The sequence below is a fragment of the Cyprinus carpio genome, unplaced genomic scaffold, assembly GCF_018340385.1.
Source record: "Cyprinus carpio isolate SPL01 unplaced genomic scaffold, ASM1834038v1 S000006593, whole genome shotgun sequence".
Lineage (NCBI taxonomy): Eukaryota > Metazoa > Chordata > Actinopteri > Cypriniformes > Cyprinidae > Cyprinus > Cyprinus carpio.
This window is the reverse complement of record NW_024879242.1, coordinates 539,902-564,520: the sequence shown is the minus strand read 5'-3', so window position 1 is coordinate 564,520 and position 24,619 is coordinate 539,902. Positions and strand designations below refer to the sequence as shown.

The 24,619-nt window shown below is 34.9% G+C and overlaps 2 protein-coding genes across 2 annotated transcripts; both read right to left on the bottom strand.

Annotated features, from left to right (window-relative positions):
- Positions 1-2,233: 2,233 nt before the first annotated feature.
- LOC122144125 (membrane-spanning 4-domains subfamily A member 4A-like) lies at positions 2,234-6,531 on the bottom strand. Its single transcript, XM_042754798.1, has 7 exons — positions 6,329-6,531; positions 5,308-5,418; positions 5,144-5,212; positions 4,645-4,791; positions 4,288-4,401; positions 3,188-3,268; positions 2,234-2,985 (listed from the first exon to the last, which is right to left on the bottom strand). Exons 1-6 carry the CDS (start codon positions 6,509-6,511, stop codon positions 3,209-3,211), a joined length of 684 nt encoding a protein of 227 aa, XP_042610732.1. The 5' UTR covers positions 6,512-6,531; the 3' UTR covers positions 2,234-2,985; positions 3,188-3,208.
- A 9,643-nt stretch (positions 6,532-16,174) lies between these two features.
- On the bottom strand, positions 16,175-23,930 carry LOC109054661 (membrane-spanning 4-domains subfamily A member 4A-like). The gene is made up of 8 exons (XM_042754794.1): positions 23,777-23,930; positions 23,058-23,264; positions 20,155-20,265; positions 19,998-20,066; positions 18,737-18,883; positions 18,397-18,513; positions 16,619-16,699; positions 16,175-16,439 (listed from the first exon to the last, which is right to left on the bottom strand). The coding sequence occupies exons 2-8, from the start codon at positions 23,241-23,243 to the stop codon at positions 16,365-16,367; spliced, it is 786 nt and encodes a 261-aa protein (XP_042610728.1). The 5' UTR covers positions 23,244-23,264; positions 23,777-23,930; the 3' UTR covers positions 16,175-16,364.
- Positions 23,931-24,619: the final 689 nt, after the last annotated feature.

Genomic DNA, 24,619 nt, shown 5'->3' with positions numbered 1-24,619 from the left:
TATCATGTCGTTCGGTTTTACTGCAAAGTTCAGCTCCAACCCTAATCAAACACACCTGAAGCAACTAATTAAGGTCTTCAGGCTCACTTAAAAATTAAAGGCAGGGTGTGTTTGATTAGGGTTGAAGCTAAACAATGCAGGACAGTCGATCGCCAGGAGCAGGGTTGGGCACCCCTGGTCTAGGCCTTAGCCCTTCCTTATTAGTGTTTCTTTTAGCAAAATTGGCCTTTCTTAACTTCACCAATTAAAGGGTAGATTCTCTCCCACTGAATTTAAATGCAGAATAAAATAGATGTTATTAGTATAGCGGTCTTGGGGATCAAAACGTTAATCAGTGCCCAATTCTGCATCCTGTCCTTACTTCCCATCTGTTCCCCATGAGTACTGTTAACTTGTGTGTTGCTTAGTTTTTAAAAGGCCATGCGCAAGAATGAATAAAAAAAAGACATTACCAGAGCTTCATCTGGCTGGGAAGCTATTTGTAGATGCAGGGGTTGAAAAATGATGCAAAATTTACATTTAGTCATTTAGCAGACACTTTTATCCAAAGCTACTTACAAATGAGGACAATGGAACAATCAAAATCAACAAAAGAGCAATGTGCAAGTGCTATGACAAGTCTCAGTTAACACAATAAACGTTAGTTTTGTTTTTAAATTACTATTCAAAAGAAATATTTTCTGCTAGAAGAACAGTTAAGCAGTGCTGCCAGCTCACGCACTTAACACCTTTCTCATGCTCTCACGCAACGTTTATTTTCTCATGCAGTAAAAATCACCCTAAATTGAAACTGTTTTAATACGATATTGGCGAATCAAATTGGGTAAACGTTCCAGTACATATTTGTGTTTTTACAAAAGTTTCTATTTACAACTTTTTTTTTGTAACATTAAGCAATGTAGCCAATAGGGCTGTCGCGATTTGTCGATTCTATTCGACTATTCGATTTTTTAAAAATCCTCGACTTTATTTTGCCTGTGTCAACTAACCGGCAAAATACTGGAAGTGGCACATTTCTCGGGCGAGAATCCATAAAACACATTATTAGACTGTTTTCCAAGGCCTCATGATATAGTAAACAGTTAAAAAACTTAATTAACATAATTAAACATAACTGTGAATTCACAAACGCTACAATTGAATTAAATAATTACATGTAATGGCGTTATAGGCATGTAGGTTACGTTACGTAATAATACAATTTTAATACTTGATTCTAGTGGACTCTAAACATTGCATTTATTTAATGTGAAAACCCAACTGTTGGGGTTAATTGGTTACTTTTTTCCCCTTTGTAGTTGCACTCACAGCTTTAATGAACAGAAGCCCAGAACATGTGGATATATTGACATCAAGAACATGCTGACTTTCTCAGACTTTTGTAATTATTTTAATTTTATATCAGTTTTATTAGGTTTGTTTACACTTTTACTCTTTTAATTTTACATTTTGTCAATGGCATGTTTACATTTATACTTTTTTATGGTACACTACTAAATGGCAACGTTGCAAGTTTAATAAAATGTTTTTTAAAATTATTGATTTTTTTTTTTGGTGGGAAATTAATCGTTTATATCAATCGATTAATTGATAAATTAGTTGACAGATTAATCTAAATAAAAATAGTCGTTAGTGGCAGCCCTGGTAGCCAATCACAGGCATATGTGATTCTTGAACACCTTGGATTGGCCATTCCTTCAAATGTGTCAATTCACTCATGGCTAAACGCCGGATTTTGTTCTGGACGCTCGCGAATCCTCTAACCGTAACAAGAAGTTCATTGATTATAAAAACTACATAAAAACTTTGTGAGTAACTGAAGTAAGTTATACCGTTTTAGTGATTATAAAGGAAGGGCTATTTGCATACTTTCTAGGCTAAATATAATCTGTTAAGTATTTGAATAAACATTTTTTTTTTTTTTGCTTCTAATGCAGCAAAGTTTCGGGAGTGATATATAAAGCTCTCATTCATTTTCGAATGGGAGAAAAATATAATTTGCCAAAATTTAAATGCAGACTATTAGAGTAATAGAAAAATATTTGAATTTTTGTGTCAAAAAAATATTTTTAAACAATGTGGCAGTTATTTATAAATATAGCAAATGTTGCAATTCTCTTATATAAGAAATCAGCTTAACATTTTTGGGTAGCCTGATCGATCTGCCAAGGTGCAAATACTGTAGCTCATGTTTCTTGAGTTCTCTGCAGAGAATTTCAGTCACATTTTGGCACCTCATAGTGTAAGTAGTTCTCAGAATTTAACTTTGGGTTAAAGACATGGCTGAAACAATAAAATTATACTAACTTAGCTCTTACATAATCCCTGTTTAAACTCTTTTCATATCTATAGTTGTATATGTTTACTATGTTTAAAGCAAAAAAGAAGGCTATTTTAATGGCACAGTTCATCACCCATGTTTAAGAAACATTTTCCTGTTTTAATGAAGTTTTAATCTGTATGTCCTCAAGGAGGTTGATATTCTCCTTCCAGGCCATTGTCGTAAATAAGAATTCATTAATTCAAGTGACTTGCATGGTTAAATAAAGGTTAAAGACAAGAATAAGCCATTTTTATTCAGTATATTTTATTCCTACAGTATTACAGTATTGTCTATTACTTGTTCAAAACAATCTATCCAGTTTCACTGATGATAGGGCAACTTTGACTTAACTAAAGAAAGAAAACCAGGAAATAGTATCTATTAGTGTCTTGAATAGTTATAATTTACACATATGTGACTTAAAAAAATATGTAAAATCTGTAATCTGATCAAGTGATTTCTTCTGTGCTTCTTCTCTTTTCTAATGACAGTACATTAGTAGTAAGGGACAGGGAGCCTTTTGTCCCACAAAAGCAGCACACACAACTGCAAGATCACGTCACTGACCCCTTTTTACTATTCATATTTATTTATATTTCACTGTATTGTGGAGGAATTTCTGCAGGTTGGTGATTCATGGAAGGGTTGCTGATCACAGATATCTGCAAGGAAAAAAATCTATATGATCAGCTTCCTTACATTGATAATAAATAATTATTGCACCAATTACTTAGTGCTTTAGACATTTCTAGTACAAGGACCCTCAACACTAAATACAAATATTTTGAGTTTTTCACTTTTCATATTTTTTGTGTATCATTCTACTCAAAGTCCAATTAAACTGGTGTTTCAAGCTTCTCTTACCTTTGGGCTCTTAGGTTTATGTTAATGACAGGGCCTAAAATCACAGGGCAGTGGAGGTAAACCTTGTGCAACATACGGAACCTTGGGGGGAAAATGCACATGTAGCGTCTTCTTACTGTAAAATGCCATAGATGCAATAACACTGACAGACAGTTTCAGTATTACAGTTTCTTTTTGTTTGTTTGTTTGTTTGTTTTTTGCTATTTGTAGAGATGCTGCTACTTAATGCTTTTGAGAGATGCACAGACTCAGGTCATTTACATTCACTTCGATCTTTGCGTATCAGTGACTCAAGCTCCATTACTAGCTCTAAAATGACATTTTGGAAAAGGTCAACATAAATATATATATAATGTACAGTATATATATATATATATATATATATATATATGTATATATATATATATATATATATCAATAGATATATACAATTCATTTAAATACATTTTCTTAAGAGAAAAACTAATGACTAATACATAGTTTGTTCTCGAAGTTGCTTTCTTGAAATTGTCACTTCTAGCAAGTCATGTGAATTTTTTTGAAGATGTAAAGATTTTAAAGGACAAGTAGTACCACCTACTGGGGTATTTAGTTTCATATTTACAGTAACATTAATACCCATTTATAATGATTATTTATAGTGTTGAATTAAAATATTAATTTCTAAAGCTACTTTTTGTAGTGTCTATTCAATGCTTTTCTCATTTAACACAATTATGACTTTAAATGTTCTTTGGGGTGATTAATTAGATTAAAAATTTGAATCACTTGACAGTCATATTGTTTATGTTCAGTTTATGGAAAGGAGTTCAGTTAGAAGGTCACATACAGCTTCATTCAGAAGTTAGAAGCTTATGTACAGTCTGAAAAGACTTGTGTGAAATCATATAGGAGAGAAGCCAGTCAGCTGAGTTTGTGCCAATAACTTTACAGTGCTTGGATTTTGTTCAGTCTTTAACTGTGTATGATTATTACTTCAATATCGTCTCTTGAGCAAATGCATTGTCACTTCCCTAATTTTTTTTTTTTTTTTTTGGTCATAAAATCCACCAAATAGTAGCACTGACCCATACAGTCAGTTGACTTGATGTATTACTCACCTGTGGATAACAGCAGGAAGTGGCTTTACAGGCAAAAGATGATAGATAGATGGAGATGATAAACTCAAGCAAGGCAAATATCAGCCAAACACTACCGATTCCCGAGAAGAGGGTCTGAGAGAAAATACAACATCAGCTCAAATAATAAAACAATTGATAATTAGTACTCACACTGGAACGCCGGCTGCTTAATGTATAATGTCAATGCCTTCTTGCATTATAAATGATCAGAAATATAAGAGATCTATAAACTACTTCTGAAATGTTTTGGGGGAAAAGACTGAGTGCATAATAAGGATTGACTTTTGACATCTTAATGTAATTACTAAATAAATGTGAATGTAAAAGGTGAAATACCGTATACCTTTTCTCATAATCAAAACACTCATATCCATCACAGTAACTGTAGTACATTGGTCCAATAATCAAATCAAATGAAATTATAACAACTGCAATGCCTGCAGTTAAAGCACTGAAAATGTTCATACCAAGTGAACCTCTCACCTATAGGCAGAAAAACAAACCATCATAAAACACATTAATAAATTCGGAAGAGCTGTAACACATTTTGTTAACATATTGTTTGTTAACGTAGATGGAAAAGTGTATGTAGTGTGAAAAAATAGCAGAATTTTTTTACAGATAGAAATAAAATAAAAAAATATACATTTAACGATAAAGGGGGAAAACTGTTTCTAGCCATTACTGAAAAATGCAATACAAATTATTATTATTATTATTATTATTATTATAATAATAATAATAATAATAATAATAATAATAATAATAATAATAATGTCACCTGCCAGTTTTGGGCAGCTTGGACCCCTAAAAGTAACAAGTGTTGTGTACATACCAAACACAAACCGGAGGGTGAATTAAGTTTGTTTTCGGCAGCAATGCAGAGTGAACCTGCAATAATGTACTGAGAAGAGAGAGAAAGACAAAAATTAAGGCTTCTGTTGGAAAATGTAGCTTGAATTATAAAAGAAAGATCACTTAATTGTAATTTTTTCTTACGATAAGTGATCCCCAGTAAGGAATACCACTAAAGACAATCATGGAATCCGCATGAACTGTAGACACGATCCCAAGGATGAAAGTCAGCAGACCAATCATTACCTGGACAGTCTGTGAGGGATAAGAAAAATGTACAAGAGTGTCTTCTATAAAGTAAAACCATTTCAGATTTTGGGAATCAATATAAAATGTACAATATAAATTTATGTTGACTGTCGTTATGGACTGTGGATGAGCAAAATTTGTCCATTAGTTCACATTTTTTGATAATTTGCAACTCCTTAAACATTCTTTGTGACTTTTATGTGACTGGTACACTACAAATTTTAATCTGTAAATAATAAACCTCATCTTATATTGGACTTCATCATCTAACACTGCGTTATCACCAAGGCAATACGTTTCGCAATAAGTACAATGAAAAAACACTACGTATGCTTTAAAGGGATACTCCACCCTAAAATGAAAATTTTGTCATTAATCACTTACCCCTATGTCGTTCCAAACCCGTAAAAGCTCAGTTCGTATTGTTTGCAATTTTTAAGACATTTTGGATGAAAACCTGGAGGCTTGAGATTGTCCCATAGACTGCCAAGTAAATAACAGTGTCAAGGTCCATAAAAGGTATGAAAGTCATCGTCAGAATACTCCACCTGCCATCAGACATGCAATCTGGGTTATATGAAGCAACGGGAACACTTTTTGTAAGCGAAAAAACAAAAATAACGACTTTATTCAATAATTCTTTTGTCAACGGTTTCCTCTGTCTCTCCATATCATGTTGCTGCGTATGCTCTTCTGAATCATCTGTGCCACAAGGATGCGCTGTTTTATTTCAAATCAAAGCTAAATACACAAGAAACAGCGCATCCTTGTGTCCATACGGCAGTCTATGGGACAGTCTCAAGCCTCCAGACGAACTGAGCTTTTACGGGGTTGGAATGACATGGGGGTAAGTGATTAATGACAAAATTTTCATTTTGGGGTGGAGTAAAATAATAATAATAAAATAAATTCCTACCCCAAGGGTTTTTGGTTGGCTTTTCAGAAATGCCTGAAGTCCATTAGGAGAAACTCCTTCTACCCATTGGACATAAACAGGCACAGGACCATCTGTCACAGTCCCAGCTGGTGTTGTTTGTGTTGGTGGTTGAATCTGGATGATGAGTGTTGAAGAGTTCACGGGTAAAACTGTGTGGGACATTTTTGCTTCCAAATCTGAAATGTACCTATACAAAATCATAGTATATCAAAACATGTATATGTGTTCTGTGTGTGTGTGGTGTGTATATATAGATATATATATATATATATATATATATATATTTGTTAATACAAAACAGACAACATACTATATAAAAATACAGTGAATGTTTTAAATTAATCTACATGTACATCCTAGATATTTAGCAGATTCTCTTTTTCTAAAGACATTTACAAAAGTACCATACCAACCATTACAGAATTTTACAAAATAAAAGAAATCAATTCATTAATAGCATTTAGTTAAAAACCAACTACAACAAAATGCAGACATAATGCAAAGATAGGTATTTGTATAAAATTAGTCAAATTTAATGTAAGTATATAATATGTTTTAGCAGAAACTCTCTTCAGTTTGCTCTGTAGAGTCACTCTGCTCCGAAGTCGCAGTTTGCCACTCCTCCTTATCACCCTAGCTTTATAAAATGCAAACCTGGCCACTGCCACCAGGAAATATAACAATATCTTTCCTTTCATAAGATAAGATAAATTTACAGTAATAAACAGAAGTATTCATGAATGTGTTTATGTTGTACATTATAACAAGTAACCTACCTGCTGGTTTAGAAACGGGTTTGTACATATTGAAAAAAAAAAGCAATACAAATAATCAGAACAGTAATTTGTGGCCCATTTTATGTGGTCGGTAATGTGGATTTTACTAACTTGTTAAGGTACTTAAGCCTAAGTACAATATCCCATCTGGCCTGAACTTTAGTCATGACATAATTCTAGCCTTGTACCACAAAGCTAATGCAAATGTGAAAGGAAGTGTAGTGATAACTACTGATGGGAGGACTTAAAGGATTGTGTAGGCTGCATTAATTAGGTCAACCGGAACCGGGAACACTTCCCATAACACCCAATGTACTTGTTTACATCGTTAGTTAGAATGGCATCTACAACTAATATTAGTCTGTTTCTTTCTTATTCTGAGGTCCCCATTGCCCGAGATTGTTCCCATAGACTGCCCAAGAAAATAACAGTTGTCAAGGGTCCTTTAAAAGGATGAATGAAAGTTCATCGTCCGGAATACTCCACCTGCCATCAGACATTGCAATCTGGGTTATATGAAGCAACGGAACACTTTTTGGAAACACTGTTTGAAGCGAAAAAACAAACATACACGACCTTGGATTCCAATAATTCTTTTGTCCCTCCTTGTGCGCCTCTGTCCCTCTCCATATCATGTTGCTGCGTTTATGCTCTTCTGAATCATCTGTGCCACAAGGATGCGCTGTTTTATTTCAAATCAAAGCTAAATACACAAGAAACAGCGCATCCTTGTGTCCATACGGCAGTCTATGGGGACAGTCTCAAGCCTCCAGACGAACTGAGCTTTTACGGGGTTGGAATGACATGGGGGTAAGTGATTAATGACAAAATTTCATTTTGGGGTGGGGTGGAGTAAAATAATAATAATAAAATAAATTCCTACCCCAAGGGTTTTTGGTTGGCTTTTCAGAAATGCCTGAAGTCCATTAAGAGGAGAAACTCCTGCGATCTGTTGGACATAAACAGGCACAGGACCATCTGTCACAGTCCCAGCTGGTGTTGTTTGTGTTGGTGGTTGAATCTGGATGATGAGTGTTGAAGAGTTCACGGGTAAAACTGTGTGGGACATTTTTGCTTCCAAATCTGAAATGTACCTATACAAAAATCATAGTATATCAAAACATGTATATGTGTTCTGTGTGTGTGTGTGTGTGTATATATATATATATATATATATAATATATATATATATATATGTTAATACAAAACAGACAACATACTATATAAATACAGTGAATGTTTAAATTAATCTACATGTACATCCTAGATATTTAGCAGATTCTCTTTTCTAAAGACATTTACAAAAGTACCATACCAACCATTACAGAATTTTACAAAATAAAAGAAATCAATTCATTAATAGCAATTTAGTTAAAAACCAACTACAACAAAATGCAGACATAATGCAAAGATAGGTATTTGTATAAAATTAGTCAAATTTAATGTAAGTATATAATATGTTTTAGCAGAAACTCTCTCTTCAGTTTGCTCTGTAGAGTCACACTCTGCTCCGAAGTCGCAGTTTTGCCAACTCCTCCTTATCACCCTAGCTTTATAAAATGCATTCAACTGGCCACTGCCACCAGGAAATATAACAATATCTTTCCTTTCATAAGATAAGATAAATTTACAGTAATAAACAGAAGTATTCATGAATGTGTTTATGTTGTTGTACATTATAACAAGTAACCTACCTGCTGGTTTAGAAACGGGTTTGTACATATTGAAAAAAAAAAAGCAATACAAATAATCAGAACAGTAATTTGTGGCCCATTTTATGTGGTCGGTAATGTGGATTTTACTAACTTGTTAAGGTACTTAAGCCTAAGTACAATATCCCATCTGGCCTGAACTTTAGTCATGACATAATTCTAGCCTTGTACCACAAAGCTAATGCAAATGTGAAAGGAAGTGTAGTGATAACTACTGATGGGAGGACTTAAAGGATTGTTAGGCTGCATTAATTAGGTCAACCGGAACCGGGAACACTTCCCATAACACCCAATGTACTTGTTACATCGTTAGTAGAATGGCATCTACGCTAATATTAGTCTGTTTCTTTCTTATTCTGAGGTCACCATTGCCACCAGATCCAGTCTGTATCCAGATCAGATGGTGGATCAGCACCTAGAGATGACCTAGATTGCCCTTAATGTCAGTGGAGACCAGGACATCTAGATGTGCCCCAGAGACTGATCCCCTCCGAAGACCCCATCATATAGACGGCCATTCGGACAAGACCACAGGAACCAGATGAGTCCTATGCGCAATCTGACTCGGCTGCAGCCTAGATTTAAACTACTGGTTTTGTCTGACCAGAAGAGAAAGACACACTATTTCAACACACTATTTCCCCCAATTAATACTGTGAAGCTGCTTTGACACAATTTGCATTGTAAAAAGCGTTATATAAATAATGATGACTTGACTTGACATTATAAAACTATAACAGTAGGCTATTTAATATCTGTTGTTCTCCGGTTTTCAGTCAGAATGACAGTTCTGGCGTGAACATTATATGCCTATATAAACCCAAGAAAATTTATGATTCTTTCCTTTTTGTCTTAGTGTTTAAAATATTTATATTGAAATTATTTAATTAATTAATTTCTTAATTAAACAAACAGACTTACTAGGTGAGCAGCCATGCCTAGCTAATGCAAAGAAAATAGAATTTATATGTACACAGAAGAAAGCCCTGTCTAGACTCTGTCCCAGTATGCGTTGCGTCAAGCTATTCATTAGTCTGTTTGTTTGATGAAAAAAGATTAAAAATAGTTCCAATAAATGTGTTAAGAATCCATACAACTGCAGCAGCGGAGGACTATTATTCTGCTGCGTGATACTGCAGAAGAACTGATGACGGCACTGTTTGATCTTCGGCTGACCAGTCAGCAGAAAGGGGTGTTTAATTCCCACCCGCATGTAGAAATCGAATAGTCAAGCTGTTTATTCATTTTTCTACCCCTGAACAAAAAATGAAAATGTAAGCCGAATTCTCATTTTTTAAAAAGAAAAAAACGAAAAGTAGCTGTTTTCTCATTTTTCTACTTTCAAAATATTAAATGAAAAACTGAATGAACGAATGATACACGGATTAGGAGGCATTAGGTAAAATCATATCAGAGGAGTCTGAAAAGGAGCTTTCAGCCCTGCTCAACGCTTTCTCTCAAAGGGGATTTCCCCTTAAAAGATCTGATGTCCAGAAAGTTGCTTATGACTTTGAACGAGCAGCAGGAATTAAGAGATTTTCTGAAAAAAAAAAAAGAAAGCTGACTACTGATGGTTCAAGGGCTTCATGAAGCGCAATCCTGGGCTCTGCATAAAAAAACCAGAAGCGCTCTCAGCTGCCAGGTCTGCAGGAATGAACCAAAAGGTGGTAGAGAAATATCAGCGTCTTCTCACAAAACTACACATCAAAGATCTTCCTAGTCATATATAGAACTGTGATGAGAGTGGACTTCAAGACAATTTATTGGTTTTTGGGAGAGGTTGGGAAACCCTGCTTTGAGGTCACAGCAAGAGAGAAAGTGTTGGGCAGTAAGTGCCACCACTGATCATCTTCAAGGGAAAGGGGGTGAGGAAAAGAATGGCTTTATGGCTCTCCACAAAATGCCATGGTGAGGGTTTCTGACAATGGATGGATTAATTCAGATCTCTGCTATGAGTTGGGAAATATGTAAATTGCACAGCTCCCAAAGGATAACAGCAGACCTCACCTTCTCCTACTTGATGGCCACAGCAGCCATGTTTTTAATGTTGAATTCCTCCAGCTTATGAGAAAACACAATGTAGGGGTCTTGTGCTACCCTCCCCACATTACCCATGCACTCCAGCCAGCAGACAAAGCTGTCTTCAAGAGTCTCAAGTATCACTGGGTTGAAGCTGGAAGAAAGTGGAGCCACCTAACTGCTGGCATGAGATTTCCCAAGCAGAATTTTTTCTTTTTGTTTTCTGAAGCCTGGTCTAAAGCAGCAACAGTAGAAAATGCTCAAGCTGGATTCTGGGCAGCTGGAATGTTCCCTCTGAACATTGCCACGATTCCATTCAAGAAAAATTACAGAGCCTCATCAGTGGGATGTGAAGAGAGTCCAGGCTGCAAACAAATGTACAGAGATCAGAAAGATCCAAAGTCAGAGGAAGGGTGGATCAAATGTGAAACATGTCATGCCTACTATCACGAGTCTTGTTCCGAGGAGCATGGTATCTTGGATGATGACTCTTTCTACTGCGAACAGTGTTTCTTAAAAATGTAGATAAAAAAAAAGGAAAAGCGAGGTGTGCTGTGATTGGCCAGCTATCCAGTGCATTGAGATTGGCTGAATACCTCAAGCATGTGATGGAAATGTTACACCCCTAACATACTGTGATGCCCTGTGCTGCTGGAGTGACGAGACATAAACATTAAAACCCATTATAAACGAGGCATTTGTTGCATCCAGTGAGGACATAATTACAGATTATAATGACTTATACTGTCTATTTACGCGTTGCGTTGCATCACACTGCGTAAACATAAAACCATGTCTGCATTTGTGATCTGAGAAACGAAAAACAACAAGTGCTACTCTACACTGCTCAAAAGTCGCTTTTGCATCGTCAGTGGCAAATTCTTTAAATATAAAAAACATACTTCCAGTCTGTGAGTCAGAACAGCCAGCATTGTAGTCTACTCTACCAGGATCAGGCAACAGTCCTCATAAAATGCGCTGGGCACATCTGAAAATTTGGGTTAAACTGTTCTGGAACAGTGTTGTAAATACAACTTAAACAAAACAGTGGTCAAATATCAAAGGCTTTAAAGTCTTTAATCTTTCTAATGATACATAGTTTGTCAATTTCAAGTAATAGTGTGGGGTTTGAACGTGCTGTGAAAGTGAAACAACAATAATCTGAGTGCACCGGCAATCTTTGCATGTTAATAGGTTTTAAAGAAAGAACAATTTGTTCAGTAAACCATTTTATTTTAAGCAATTTTATGTTTAGTTTTTTTTTCTCCCGCTGTACCGAAACCATACCGAACCGTGATGTCAAAACTAAGGTATATACCAAACCATCATGTTTGTGTTCTGTTACACCCCTAATCAGCATCCATAAGGTCCCCCTGAGTCAGATGTCAATCATCAATCTGGTGATCCACTGACAGATGGAGGTGGGTACAGAGAGCTGTGTTAGTTTGTCTGAGAAGATCAGGCATGATGATATTAAAGGACAAACTGAAGTCCACAAATAAGATCCTTGCATAATTCCCAGGTCTGTTGAGGTGTTGCAGCACGTAGAGTCCCATGTTGACTGCATCATCCACAGTCCTGTTTGTTCTGTAGGCAAATTGAAGAGGATCCAGCAATGGCCCAGTGATGTCTTTCAGGTAGGTCTTTCAAATGACTGCATGAACACAATATGTGAGTGATAGGTCTGTAATCATTAAATCCAGTGATTTGGGTTTTTTGGGGACTAGAATGATAGTAGAGCATTTGAAGCAGCAGGGAACTTTACACAGGATTTTGTTTAACCCTGGTCAGAACAGGACTTAAATGGGCCCAGATGGTTTCAGGATCTCTGCATGGGAGATGGAGCAAAAGTGAGTAAGTGATGTGACGTGACACTTCTATAATGCATTTTAATCCAATGTAGCATAGTTCCCATAGCCGTGATTTGAAGTGCTGTTTCTCTGGCATTTTCAAAGGCATGTAAAGCATAATACTGTGGCTTGGCTTGATACACATTCTAATGGTGTAACAAAATCCAATTTTAATAATCTTTTACTATACCAATTTTATGTTACTTATATTTCCTATTTGAGCCAGTGCAGATGAATGATGTTTTTTCATAAAGAGACCATGCTGATTGTAAAGCAAAACGTGATTGGCTATAGTGGGAACATGCTACGATTGGTCAGCGAAGTATTGCTGTTATCTGATTGGCTTGAGTATACAGCGGGTCTAGAAATGTTTCAAAATCTAGAAATGCACGCAGCGATCAACAGATGCACGGAAAGCCATTCACAAATGTACAGGGAGTGATCCACAAATGCGTGCAGAGATCTACAAATGTGCAGAATGCGATTCACAAATGAATTCCAGGCAAAGTTGTGTTTGTGACAGTCTTCAGATATTTGTGAATATGTTTTTATTATTATTATTTGAAATCTCATTTTATTTATTTTGTGAATTTAGTTCATGTTTGTGAAACTCTGAGATTTAATTATGCAACAATTCTATCTCCATACCCCAACGGCTTTTGGCTGTTTAAAAATGTCTGCCCATGCAGAGTTGCATTTAAATTAAAGATACTTAGTATTAAAAAGTCTATTCTAGTGAACTATTTTTAAGAAATTTTCAATGACAAAATATTTGTCTTTTAATCAGAAAAAGCAAGACGCTGAGCTCCGCAAAACAATGTAGTTGTATTTTGAAATATTTTAACTAATCTAAAGCCGTAACTAACAATTATTTCGGTAATTAAGTAATCTACGTTTTATTTTGACAATTGTGTAATCTGATATTTTTAAGTAATAAAAATAGACCTAAGTGAAAAACCAGCTTTAGTATAACTACATTTATATATATTAAACTAACGATGTGACTACAATAATTGGTTTGAATAAAGTATCAAAACCAATCACATGGTTTTATTGAACAACACTATTAAAATACGTAAAATAATATTCCTATTCTACATAATATGAGCATAACCAACTTAAGTACATTAAGTATTATAAGTTTATAACAAATACCTGCAGAGGGCACCAGCAGCCTAGTGATGTTTCACTTTACAGCATGATTCAACAACATTTAAATCCATATAATTTTAATATATCAATGTCCCTACTGTTAAAATGTGGTTGGATGAAATGGTTAGGTTATTACATCTGGAAAGAATTCATTTTTCTTTATCAAACAAACTGGATCAGTTTGATAAGATTTGGTCTCCCCTTTTCCGCTACCTTGATAGCATAGTTTAAGTTGACATGTTTAAGTAGGCCAAGTGTGTAGTACTGATTGTCCCATTAGTGTGATATGACTTATGTCCCTAGGGTGTGGTGGGTAGTAATGGGTACTGTTCTTTCTTTCTTGTTAGTTGTGTTCTGCTTTTTGTTTTTATTTTATTATTTTCTTTGTCTCTTATGTTTATAATGAGGAATCATAAAAAGCGATGTAACATTGATTGTCAAATTGTTGGATTCCCTAATAAAAATATTTTAAACACAAAACATTTTAAACACATATAATTTTAATATTTGGTCACATGCAAACTCAGAGGAGGGTTTAAACTTTTATTTTGAGATCGCGATTGATGTACAACAAATCGCATATAGAAATATGTTGATGTATTCTGGGTTTCTAAAATATTTACTTTATAAATCTAGTGAGATAACGCACACTGTTTTCCCAGACGAACAAACTCACAGCATACACAGAGGAAGAGTTTGTGGACCGAGCTGCTGAGATGAAGACGCGCTTCACACTTGTAAGTGCAACGCAAAGTAAATCAGACTTTATATGCATTCCCAAATGAAACCCAAACAAACAGCACATGCAATAAAAGATTGAACAATATAATGCAAGCACCATCAAAGGTGTTATCACAAACTCAACTTTATACGGATATCGCGAGACTGCTTTTCACCTCAAGGAGTAATACCGTGAGATCGCTTGCGCTCCGGGCAGCCGGGTGAAGCGGCTCTGTATTTAGACATTCTGCGTCATTGATTTAGCGAGAAAAGATTGTTTTTGTCGAAAACAGAAGTTAACACCATTTTCATATATACTGCCTTTAAACGTTCAAGTACCTTTTCATAAATATGGCTGTTTTCAAGGGTTTTCCAGGACTTAATTTCAAAAAGTCAAATTCAAGTACTTCAGGCACTTCAAGCACCTTGTATGAACCCTGTTTAAAAAAAGTGCTGTACCAGCCCTTATAAATCCACTTATAACCAAAACCATTCATTAATAAAATTTTAATTTAAAACAAAATGAAACAAAAATGCAGACAAAAAGCAGTAGTCGTCAATTGTGGTATAAGTATATAATATTGTTTTCCAGGGGGAGAAAATCCAGTCCTCAGGTCGTTTTGCACTTTTTTCCACCTGTTGTTAATAGGTTACTTATCTGAGATGAGATAAGGCATATTGCATAACTGTAATTGCTGATGCTGTTTCCCAGAATAAAGCAGATAACGCATGTGGAGCTCAGGTGGTTATAAGCGGTGATAAATCTAACCACTTCTACAAGAACGTAAAACCTGACATTGCACTACACAATACCTCCCCTTTTAAAAGATAATGCATTTAAAAACCACAAAACGATGTTGTAGTTTACCCCTTCCAATACTCATAAATCAAAATGCTATTTAACTATTAAGTAACATTAATAAGGAACCTACATAAATTATTAAAACATCAAGTCATTAAAAAATCAAGTTATTCCCACACAAAAAGCCTTGACTGAGGTAACACAGTTACAGTTATCATCATCACAGCTTTAGAAGCAGTTTCTCCTCTGTTCAGTACAGGGTTTTAGTCTACCAGGGTGCAAATATCGTAATTCCTGTTTCTTGAGTTCTCAGCAGAGGATTTAGGTCACATTTTGGCACTTCATGACATAATGACAGTTCTCAGAAGATTTATGAGACTTTGGGTTAAATACATGACTAAAACAATATAAAATTGTTTGTTCTAACTTAGTTCTAGCATAATCCCTGTTAAAACAGTTTTATCTGTATTTAATTATCTGTTTAACATGTTTAAAGCAAAAAAGAAAGGCTATTTTGAAGAGTTAATGAGACAGTTCCATCACATGTTTAAGAATCACATTTTCCAGTTTAATGGCTTTTAAATGATATGAATGTCCACCAGGAGACTGGCATTCTCCTGCCATAATTACTTGTTCAAAACAATCTACCCAGATTCACTGATGATTAGACAACTTTGACTCAACTAACGAAAGAAAATCAGGAAATATAATCGATTAGTGTCTTGAAAAGATACTGTTTACATATGTATATAATATATATATATTAATATATATATATATATATATATATATATATATATATAATCCTTATCTGATCAACTGGTTTCTTTTTTTGCTTTCTTTATCTCTTTTCTAATGAAAGGACATTAGTGGTAAGGGACAGGAAACCATTGGGAAACCCCAGTGCCCCATGAAAGCATCACACACAACTGCAGGGCCCAACCCCCATCCACCCCCTTTTTGTTTGTTGATTACTATTAATATTTATTTACTTTCATTGTATTGTGGAGGAATTTCTGCAGGGTGGTGATGCATGGAAGGGTTGCTGATCACAGATATCTGCAAGAAAAAAAAGCATGATTAGCTATATAATGATTATTGATTGACAATTATTCAGTGCTTTACACATTTCCCGTATGAGGACAAATCAACACTAAATAATGATTTGTGTTTTTATTGTTTTGTGTACCATTTTACTCTAAGTCCAATTAAAAACTGGTGTTTCAAGCTTCTCTTACCTCTGAGCTGTTAAGATCATGGTAATGACAGGGCCTAAAATCACAGGGCAGTGGAGGTAAAACTTGCGCAACATACGGAACCTTTGGGAAAAAACCACATGTAGCATTTATGTCTTCTTACTGTAAAATGCCATAAATGCAAAAACACTGACAGATAGTTCTATTATTACAGGTTTTGTGATTAGTAGAGACGCTGCTGCTAAACAGAGACCCAGGTCATTTACATACACTGCGATCTCTGCATATCAATGGCTCAAGCCTCCATTACTAGCTCTAAAATTACATTTTGGAAAATGTCATCATAAAATATCAATAGATATATAAAATTTATTATACACTTTCTTTTCCAGTGTAAATTGACACAACAGGGTGGAAATGTTATGTTTTAGTCTTCAAAAATGAGGAGTAGAGAGAAAAAACTAATACTCTGTTCTGATTTTAAAGGACAAGTAGCACCGATGTAACAGCGTGGAGTGGAGTTTTAGTGAAAAACTAATTTAATGTCTTTGTACATAAAAATATGTATTACAGAGAATGGTATTTTATGTTATTTAAGAGAAAGGGGGTAATGGGAACATGTCAATTTGTGAACTGTTAAGTATGAGTTAATAGGGTATATCTATGTATGTAAAACCATGTGGTATTAAAGTTAACATTTACAGTAAAATATTCAGTAATGTTCAGCTGTGTGACAAGATCTTGTACCACGAGATCTTGTGATGTTAAAACATGACAATATTTCTTGTCAAGGTGAACAGCTGTCAGATATCAGCACGATTGCAAATGTAACAAACTTTATACAATAATTTAATAAAACAAGTGAGTAAATAATTCTAAGCCATTAATAAAAACAGTTACTTACTTCATTTGTGAACGAATCAGCCATTTGAACAAATCAGTTGAATGAATGACTGAAATATTTATTCAAGGCTGTGACTGAAGGTTTTATTTTCATATTTAGAGTAACATTAATAACCATTTATAATCATTATCTATGCAATATTGAATATATATATATATATATATATAATATATATATATATATATATATATATATATATATATATATATATATTTGTTTTTTTGAAGGTTTTAGTTTCATATTTAGAGTAACATTAATAACCATTTATAATCATTATCTATGAATTGTTGTTTTTGTGGTGTGTAATTTCTCAGCTAAAATTGATGTGTAATTAATTAGATCAAGGAGTTCAGTTAGAAGGTCACACACAGCTTCAATCAGAAGTTGGAAGCTCATGTGCAGTTAGAAGGTCTCAAGTGACTGATGTGAAATCATATAGGAGAGAAACCAGTCAGATGATTTTGTGGCAATGCCTTTTATAGTGCTTGGATATTGTTCTGTCTTTTATTACATATGATAATTTATTCAAAATAAACTCTTGAACTAAGTGTGTCTTCAGAACCTTATCCTTGCTTCTCACAAACTCTTTTCTGCAAGTGCTGTGAATTTAACCTTTGGGAACACAATGTGTGCTAAGTTTACTTTATTGACATCCACATACTTTTAACGTTTTTAGGGACAGAAGACTAAAGCTCAAGGATGTCACATGTTAAAAGCTTGAGGGTTTAAACATTTGAAAGTGAAAAATGTAAATAAATAAATAAATCTCTGTAATGTTACCCGTAGTGTTTGTTGGTTCTTGTAAAGTGTGAACCCAAGTATGAACATCCTCAAGTAACTATTTCCGTTTTATATACATATCTGAGTTTCAGCTGACAAAAAAGTTTGTGAACCCCTGATTTGATGCATTACTCACCTGTGGAGGACAACAGCAACAGGAAACTTTACAGGCAAATGCTGACAGATACATGGAGAGGATAAACTGAAGCAAGGCGAATATCATAGATACAATCTCAATTCCCCAGAAGAGAGTCTGAGAGGAAATTCAACAGAACAAATAATAATAACACAATCGTATAATGTCAATGCCTTCTTGCATTATACATGAGCACTTAAAGTAAGAAATCTATAAACTATTTCTGAAATATTGGGGGGAAAAAAGACTGGACAGATGATTGTAGATTAAGGATTGACTTTTGATAAGTGCACTTATTGCAATTGCTAAATAAATATGAATTCAAAATTTGGTGACATACCTTATACCTTCCCTCAAAATCAAAACACTCATAATCATTGCAGTAACTGTAGTACATTGGTCCTATAGCCAAATCCAATGAAGTTATAATAAGGGCAGTGCCTGCAGTTAAAGCACTGAAAATGTTCATTCCAAGTGAACCTCTCACCTATAGGCAGAAAAACAAAGAAACATAAAACACATTAATGAATTAGGAAAAACTATAACACATTTTGTTATCATATCAGGTTAACATAGATAGAAAAATATATAGAGTGTGAAATAAAATACACTACTTGAAATAAATAAACGCAAGCAGCAATCATCTGGGGTTCAAGCACCAATGGCTCACTCCGCTTTGCATCGTGGCCGCATCACCACTTTGGGTGTGCATTATTTTTTTTAATATTTCAACGGCCCGTCGTCAATTATTCCTCTTTTACTACAGTTACCACACCTAAAGACATTGATCGGATGATATATTTAAAGGGATTTGCCAATCAGATTAAAGCATTCAAAAGCTCCGTTGTATAAAAACTATTATACTGATTATACAATCAAAACCATAAAATTGTCATTAGTAAAAATATATATCACAAATATTATAGAAGACAAATGATTGGTTATTGTCCAGCAGTGTATTTTATTTCTTAAAAGAAAGAGATAAGAACTTTTTTTTGTCAATTAGACAAACATAAAAAAAATTATTAGGCCTATTATTATTATTATTATTATTATTATTTTTACATTTGACATTTCTGTCCCCCTCACTTCTGAAATGATTGCTACTCCCCTGCTTTGTAACATAACTGAATATAACACTTTAGCTAAATGCAGTGTTATCTTTATTTAGGGATCAAATATTTTGTGGCTCCAAGTGAACTTTATTTAGTGGGGAAGGGGCCAAAATGACTCTTTTGACGCTGAAGGTTGCAGACCCCAGGCTTAGGAGATAAAATGAGTTCTGACAGACTAATTAATTCATTTATATCATCACAGTGATTCATTTAATCTAAAATAATTAGATAATTTTTTTTCCAGCATCATCCCTAGATGCTATGTGCAAAATTTAGTAAAGACTGAACCAACAGCCTAGGAGGAGTTTGAAAAATGGCAGAATGTTTATAGCTGGAAATTAAATCATAAGAAGTACACTTAATTATTCAAGGGGGTTAAATTTTTTTTATATCAATCACTCCAAAATGCTAATTATATTATTACAATGCAGCCTGTCTATGTTGGGCAGCTTGGACCCCTAAAAGTAACAAGTGTTGTGTACATACCAAACACAAACCGGAGGGTGAATTAAGTTTGTTTTCGGCAGCAATGCAGAGTGAACCTGCAATAATGTACTGAGAAGAGAGAGAAAGACAAAAATTGAGGCTTCTGTTGAAAAATGTAGCTTGAATTACAGATCACTTAATTGTAATTTTTTCTTACGATGAGCGATCCCCAGTAAGGAATACCACTAAAGACAAAGATGGATTCCGCATGAACTGTAGAAACGATCCCAAGCATGAAAGTCAACAGAGCAATCATTATCTGGACAGTCTGTGAGGAACAAAAAAAATTTACAGAGTAGGACAAGATAGTCTTTTCTAAAGTTAAACAGTTTCAAATTTTGGGGATCAAAACAAAATCTACAGTATAAATTCATAGCATCTGTAGTTATGGACTTAAGATTACAGTAGAAAAATACCCAAAAAATATTCTACAAGTGTTTAATTCTCAATGTACGAATTCACATACTGATAGAGGTGTGAAGAGTACCTAAAAATCATACTTTAGTAAACATACCGATTCCTTATTCCATTACAAATGACAAGTCACCAATTCCAATACGACTTGAGTTAAAGACTTAAAGGAACACTCCGACTTTTTGGGACTTTAGCTTATTCACAGTATCCCCCAGAGTTAGATAAGTCCATACATACCTTTTTCATTTCTGTGCGTTCTGTAAGTGTTATTTGACGCACCCACCGCTAGCCTAGCTTAGCACAAAGACTGGATGTGAATGGATAATGCTAGCATAGTAATCCCAATAAGTGACAAAATAATGCAAACATTTTCCTATTTACATGTTGTGATCTGTATAGTCACAGCGTGTACAAATAACAAGGCTATATGAGACAGAGACCATTTTTAATCGTATAAATACTGGGAACTATATTCTCACTAGGCGTAGGAGCACAGCTTACGTTACTTGGGCGGAGTGGCTACTTGGGCGGAGTGATTAGCGCAGCACCCGAGACGCGCCGTGGTGAGGAGCAGAGAGTTCGCTCAGAGTTGGAGTAATAGAGTCAGCAATTACTAGACAGTACATTTATAGTGTACAGTCATGGGTGTTCGCTGTATTGTAAAGAGCTGCGACGACAATAAACAGGGGAGACCAGGTAATACTATGATGTTTCATAGAATTCCAACCAAAAACGCTGACCTGATGAATCGATGGCTACTTGTTCTGGGTATAGTTCCAAACACACCTGTAAACACCATCACGAAGTATTTCGTTTGCTCTGAACATTTTACTGTAGACGACTATTTTGAAAAAATGCAAGTTGCCACACGGACCATGAAACGTGCGCTAAAGGATACAGCCATCCCATCGATAATAAAGACAGGACAAATTGGATCACCTGTTGCTGCGGTAAGTGTTCCGTTATGTTTTCAGATGACTAACATTAGCTATACTGTAACAGTGCCATGCTAATGTAATATAACCTTAGTAGTGACACTATTACGTGAATAGGGGCTCCGTGTATCCCTTTATTGTTATTATTGTGTTGTCGTGAACACACTGTATCGCTCAATAACAAATGAGCGGCGCTAAATGTAACTCTCAGGACTAATACATTCAACTTGCTAATGAATTGGAGGGGGATGGGCAGTTTTTTTTTTTTGAGAAAATGTTTGTGAAATAGTAGGCTAACGTTACTGTCTGTGGGTTCATTGTGCAAAAACTATTTGCCTTTTGCTATTACTTTCCCCATATTCTTGGCTATTGTAATGCAATTATCTAACATTACTGTATTATATGCTGTTGAATATATATTTGGTCAGCTGTAATAAATTGCATTTCAAATATATCAATTCCTGTAATAATTCTTTATACATTTTCTGTGATAATTATCAATCAGGATGAGATGAGTGTTCTACAGCACTTTGTAACTCCTCGTCTGTGTATCCTGGCTCAAAACTATATGGTTCTGGATCTTGGTTTGATACACAGTAAAATTACTCTGAGTCTGACAATTCCTCAAAGTCAGCCATGATCACGAGTCACGTCTAGCTAGTTAGTCACGTTTGTTTTGTTTACGGAACCATCAACAGGGCATCTCGTGTGCTGCTCTAATCACTCCGCCCAAGTAACGTAAGCTGTGCTCCTACGCCTAGTGAGAATATAGTTCCCAGTATTTATACGATTAAAAATGGTCTCTGTCTCATATAGCCTTGTTATTTGTACACGCTGTGACTATACAGATCACAACATGTAAATAGGAAAATGTTTGCATTATTTTGTCACTTATTGGGATTACTATGCTAGCATTATCCATTCACATCCAGTCTTTGTGCTAAGCTAGGCTAGCGGTGGGTGCGTCAAATAACACTTACAGAACGCACAGAAATGAAAAAAGGTATGTATGGACTTATCTAACTCTGGGGGATACTGTGAATAAGCTAAAGTCCCAAAAAGTCGAAGTGTTCCTTTAAGAGTATCTGATTTTAAGAGTACTTAAGTATTTGAGTCACACTGAATGTATGCTCAAAGATGCAATAGTCCTCAACAATAAATGTTGGGTTCACACTACATGATTTTAGCCCTGATTTTCAATCGCCAACAGTTTTGTGGAAATCGCAGATAAATGCCAAAGCTTTTTGTAGGCTACCATATTTTTACAGAAATAAATCCATTCTTGTGCGAGAACGCCAATCTCTCACGTGATCTCACATTTCCCGTATCAGTTCTCATTGGTTTTGTTGTGAAAAATAGTGTGTAGACAGAAGTACTGAAAAGCTGTGTAATGTGTGACCCCCCCTGTTGCCGATCTGTTGATAGTTTGCACCTCTTAAAACATTCTTTGTGAATTTTTTTTGTAACTGGTACACTGTAAATTATAAACTGTAAAATAACTCTGTAAATGCTAAACCTTATCTTAAATTGGTCTTTGTCTTCTTACATTGTATTGTCACCAAGGCAATAAGTCACATTATGCAATAAAAACCATGTATGCTTTAATGTTTACCACTCTGCTTTTTTTCTTCTTCTATAATTTATTAATGTTCTGATTTTCTTACTTCACACTGGCATACACAATAATATGGGTGTATGAAAAATTTCTCACCCCAAGGGCTTTTGGTTGTCCTTTCAGAAATGCCTGAAATCCATTAAGAGGAGAAACTCCTGCGATCTGTTGGACATAAACAGGCGCAGGAGCATTTGTCACAGTCCCAGCTGGTGTTGTTTGTGTTGGTGGTTGAATCTGGATGATGAGTGTTGAAGAGTTCACGGGTAAGACTGTTTGAGACATGCTTCCAAATCTGAAATTGTCCTAAACAAAAATTATAGTACATTTAAAACATGTAAAGAACATGATCATAAAATAGATTTTCTATGTAAAAAAAAAAAACTTTCCAGTTTATCTATTGAAAAGGATATATTCATTATATTTGTTATAAACGTGTTCTTCATATTGTTGAAACATGACTGCAGTTATGTCATAGTAGTTATTACAATTGATAGAATTATTGTCATCAACTAGAACATCCTTATTAGATCTCGGAAATAGAAAATGTACTATATGAAAGATAGCTTGTTAAAATTAATATACATCATTTATATTTAAGGCATTTAGCAGATGCTCTTTTCCAAAGACTATATAAATAAATGTATAAACAATCAAGTGTCCAACCAGCCATTATAGATGATTACCAAATAAAGGAAATCCATTCATTAATATCATTTAGTTTAAACAACAACAATAAGATCCAGACATAATGCAAAGATTTGTATTTGTATAAAGATATATAGTCAGGAGTAATATAAGTATATAATTTGTTTTACCAGGAAAAAAAAATCCTCTCTTCAGTTTGCCCTGTGTAGTCACTTTGCTCCGTAATCACAGTTGCCTTTTATAGGGCTCAGGTGAATAGGAGGGGTGTCATAGCTGGCCACTGTTACCAGGAAATATAAAAACTAATACAATGGAAAACAGAAGTATTCTGAGTTCATGATTGTGTGTGCTCCACAATCAAGAGGAGACTTTGACACCTGTGACCCAGCTCCTGAATGACGTGTTTTGTTGAGCATAAGTATTTTCACCATGAGGTGACAGCTCAACAGAGATTTTTATTTAATTGTATTTGCTAAAATGTCAAGAGACACTTTTGTTTTATAACTATGGTTGTATATACGGAAACTTTATTTATAGCTTAAAAGTAGCTTAGTTAGCTTAGTGTAACTCCTACAGTGGCTGTATAATTTAGAAATAAAAGTTATTTAATACATTTACAACACAAATGGATACTACAGTATATCTGTCACGGTGTGCAGTCTATAGAGAATGCTTATTAATCCACACAGAAGGCAATCCACAGAAGGCAGGCAGGTAACACATGCAACATGTTAACTTTAACACTGGACGAGGGAAAACAGGAACAGACTAGAACTAAATATATTGGCAAGTAAGGATAATTAACGAGACCCACCTGAACCAAATGATACACTCAGATAGCAAACTAGGTCATGGAACACATGGGGAAGGAAAACACAACAAAACAGTCCTGGGGTTTGACAGTTCGCCTCCTCCCGAAAGGCGCCGCGACCTTGCCCCGCAGAGACAAAGGGAGGTATGGAGGGAGACTTAGGAGGAGGACAAAGGAGTGAATGTGTGATGGTGAGAGGGGG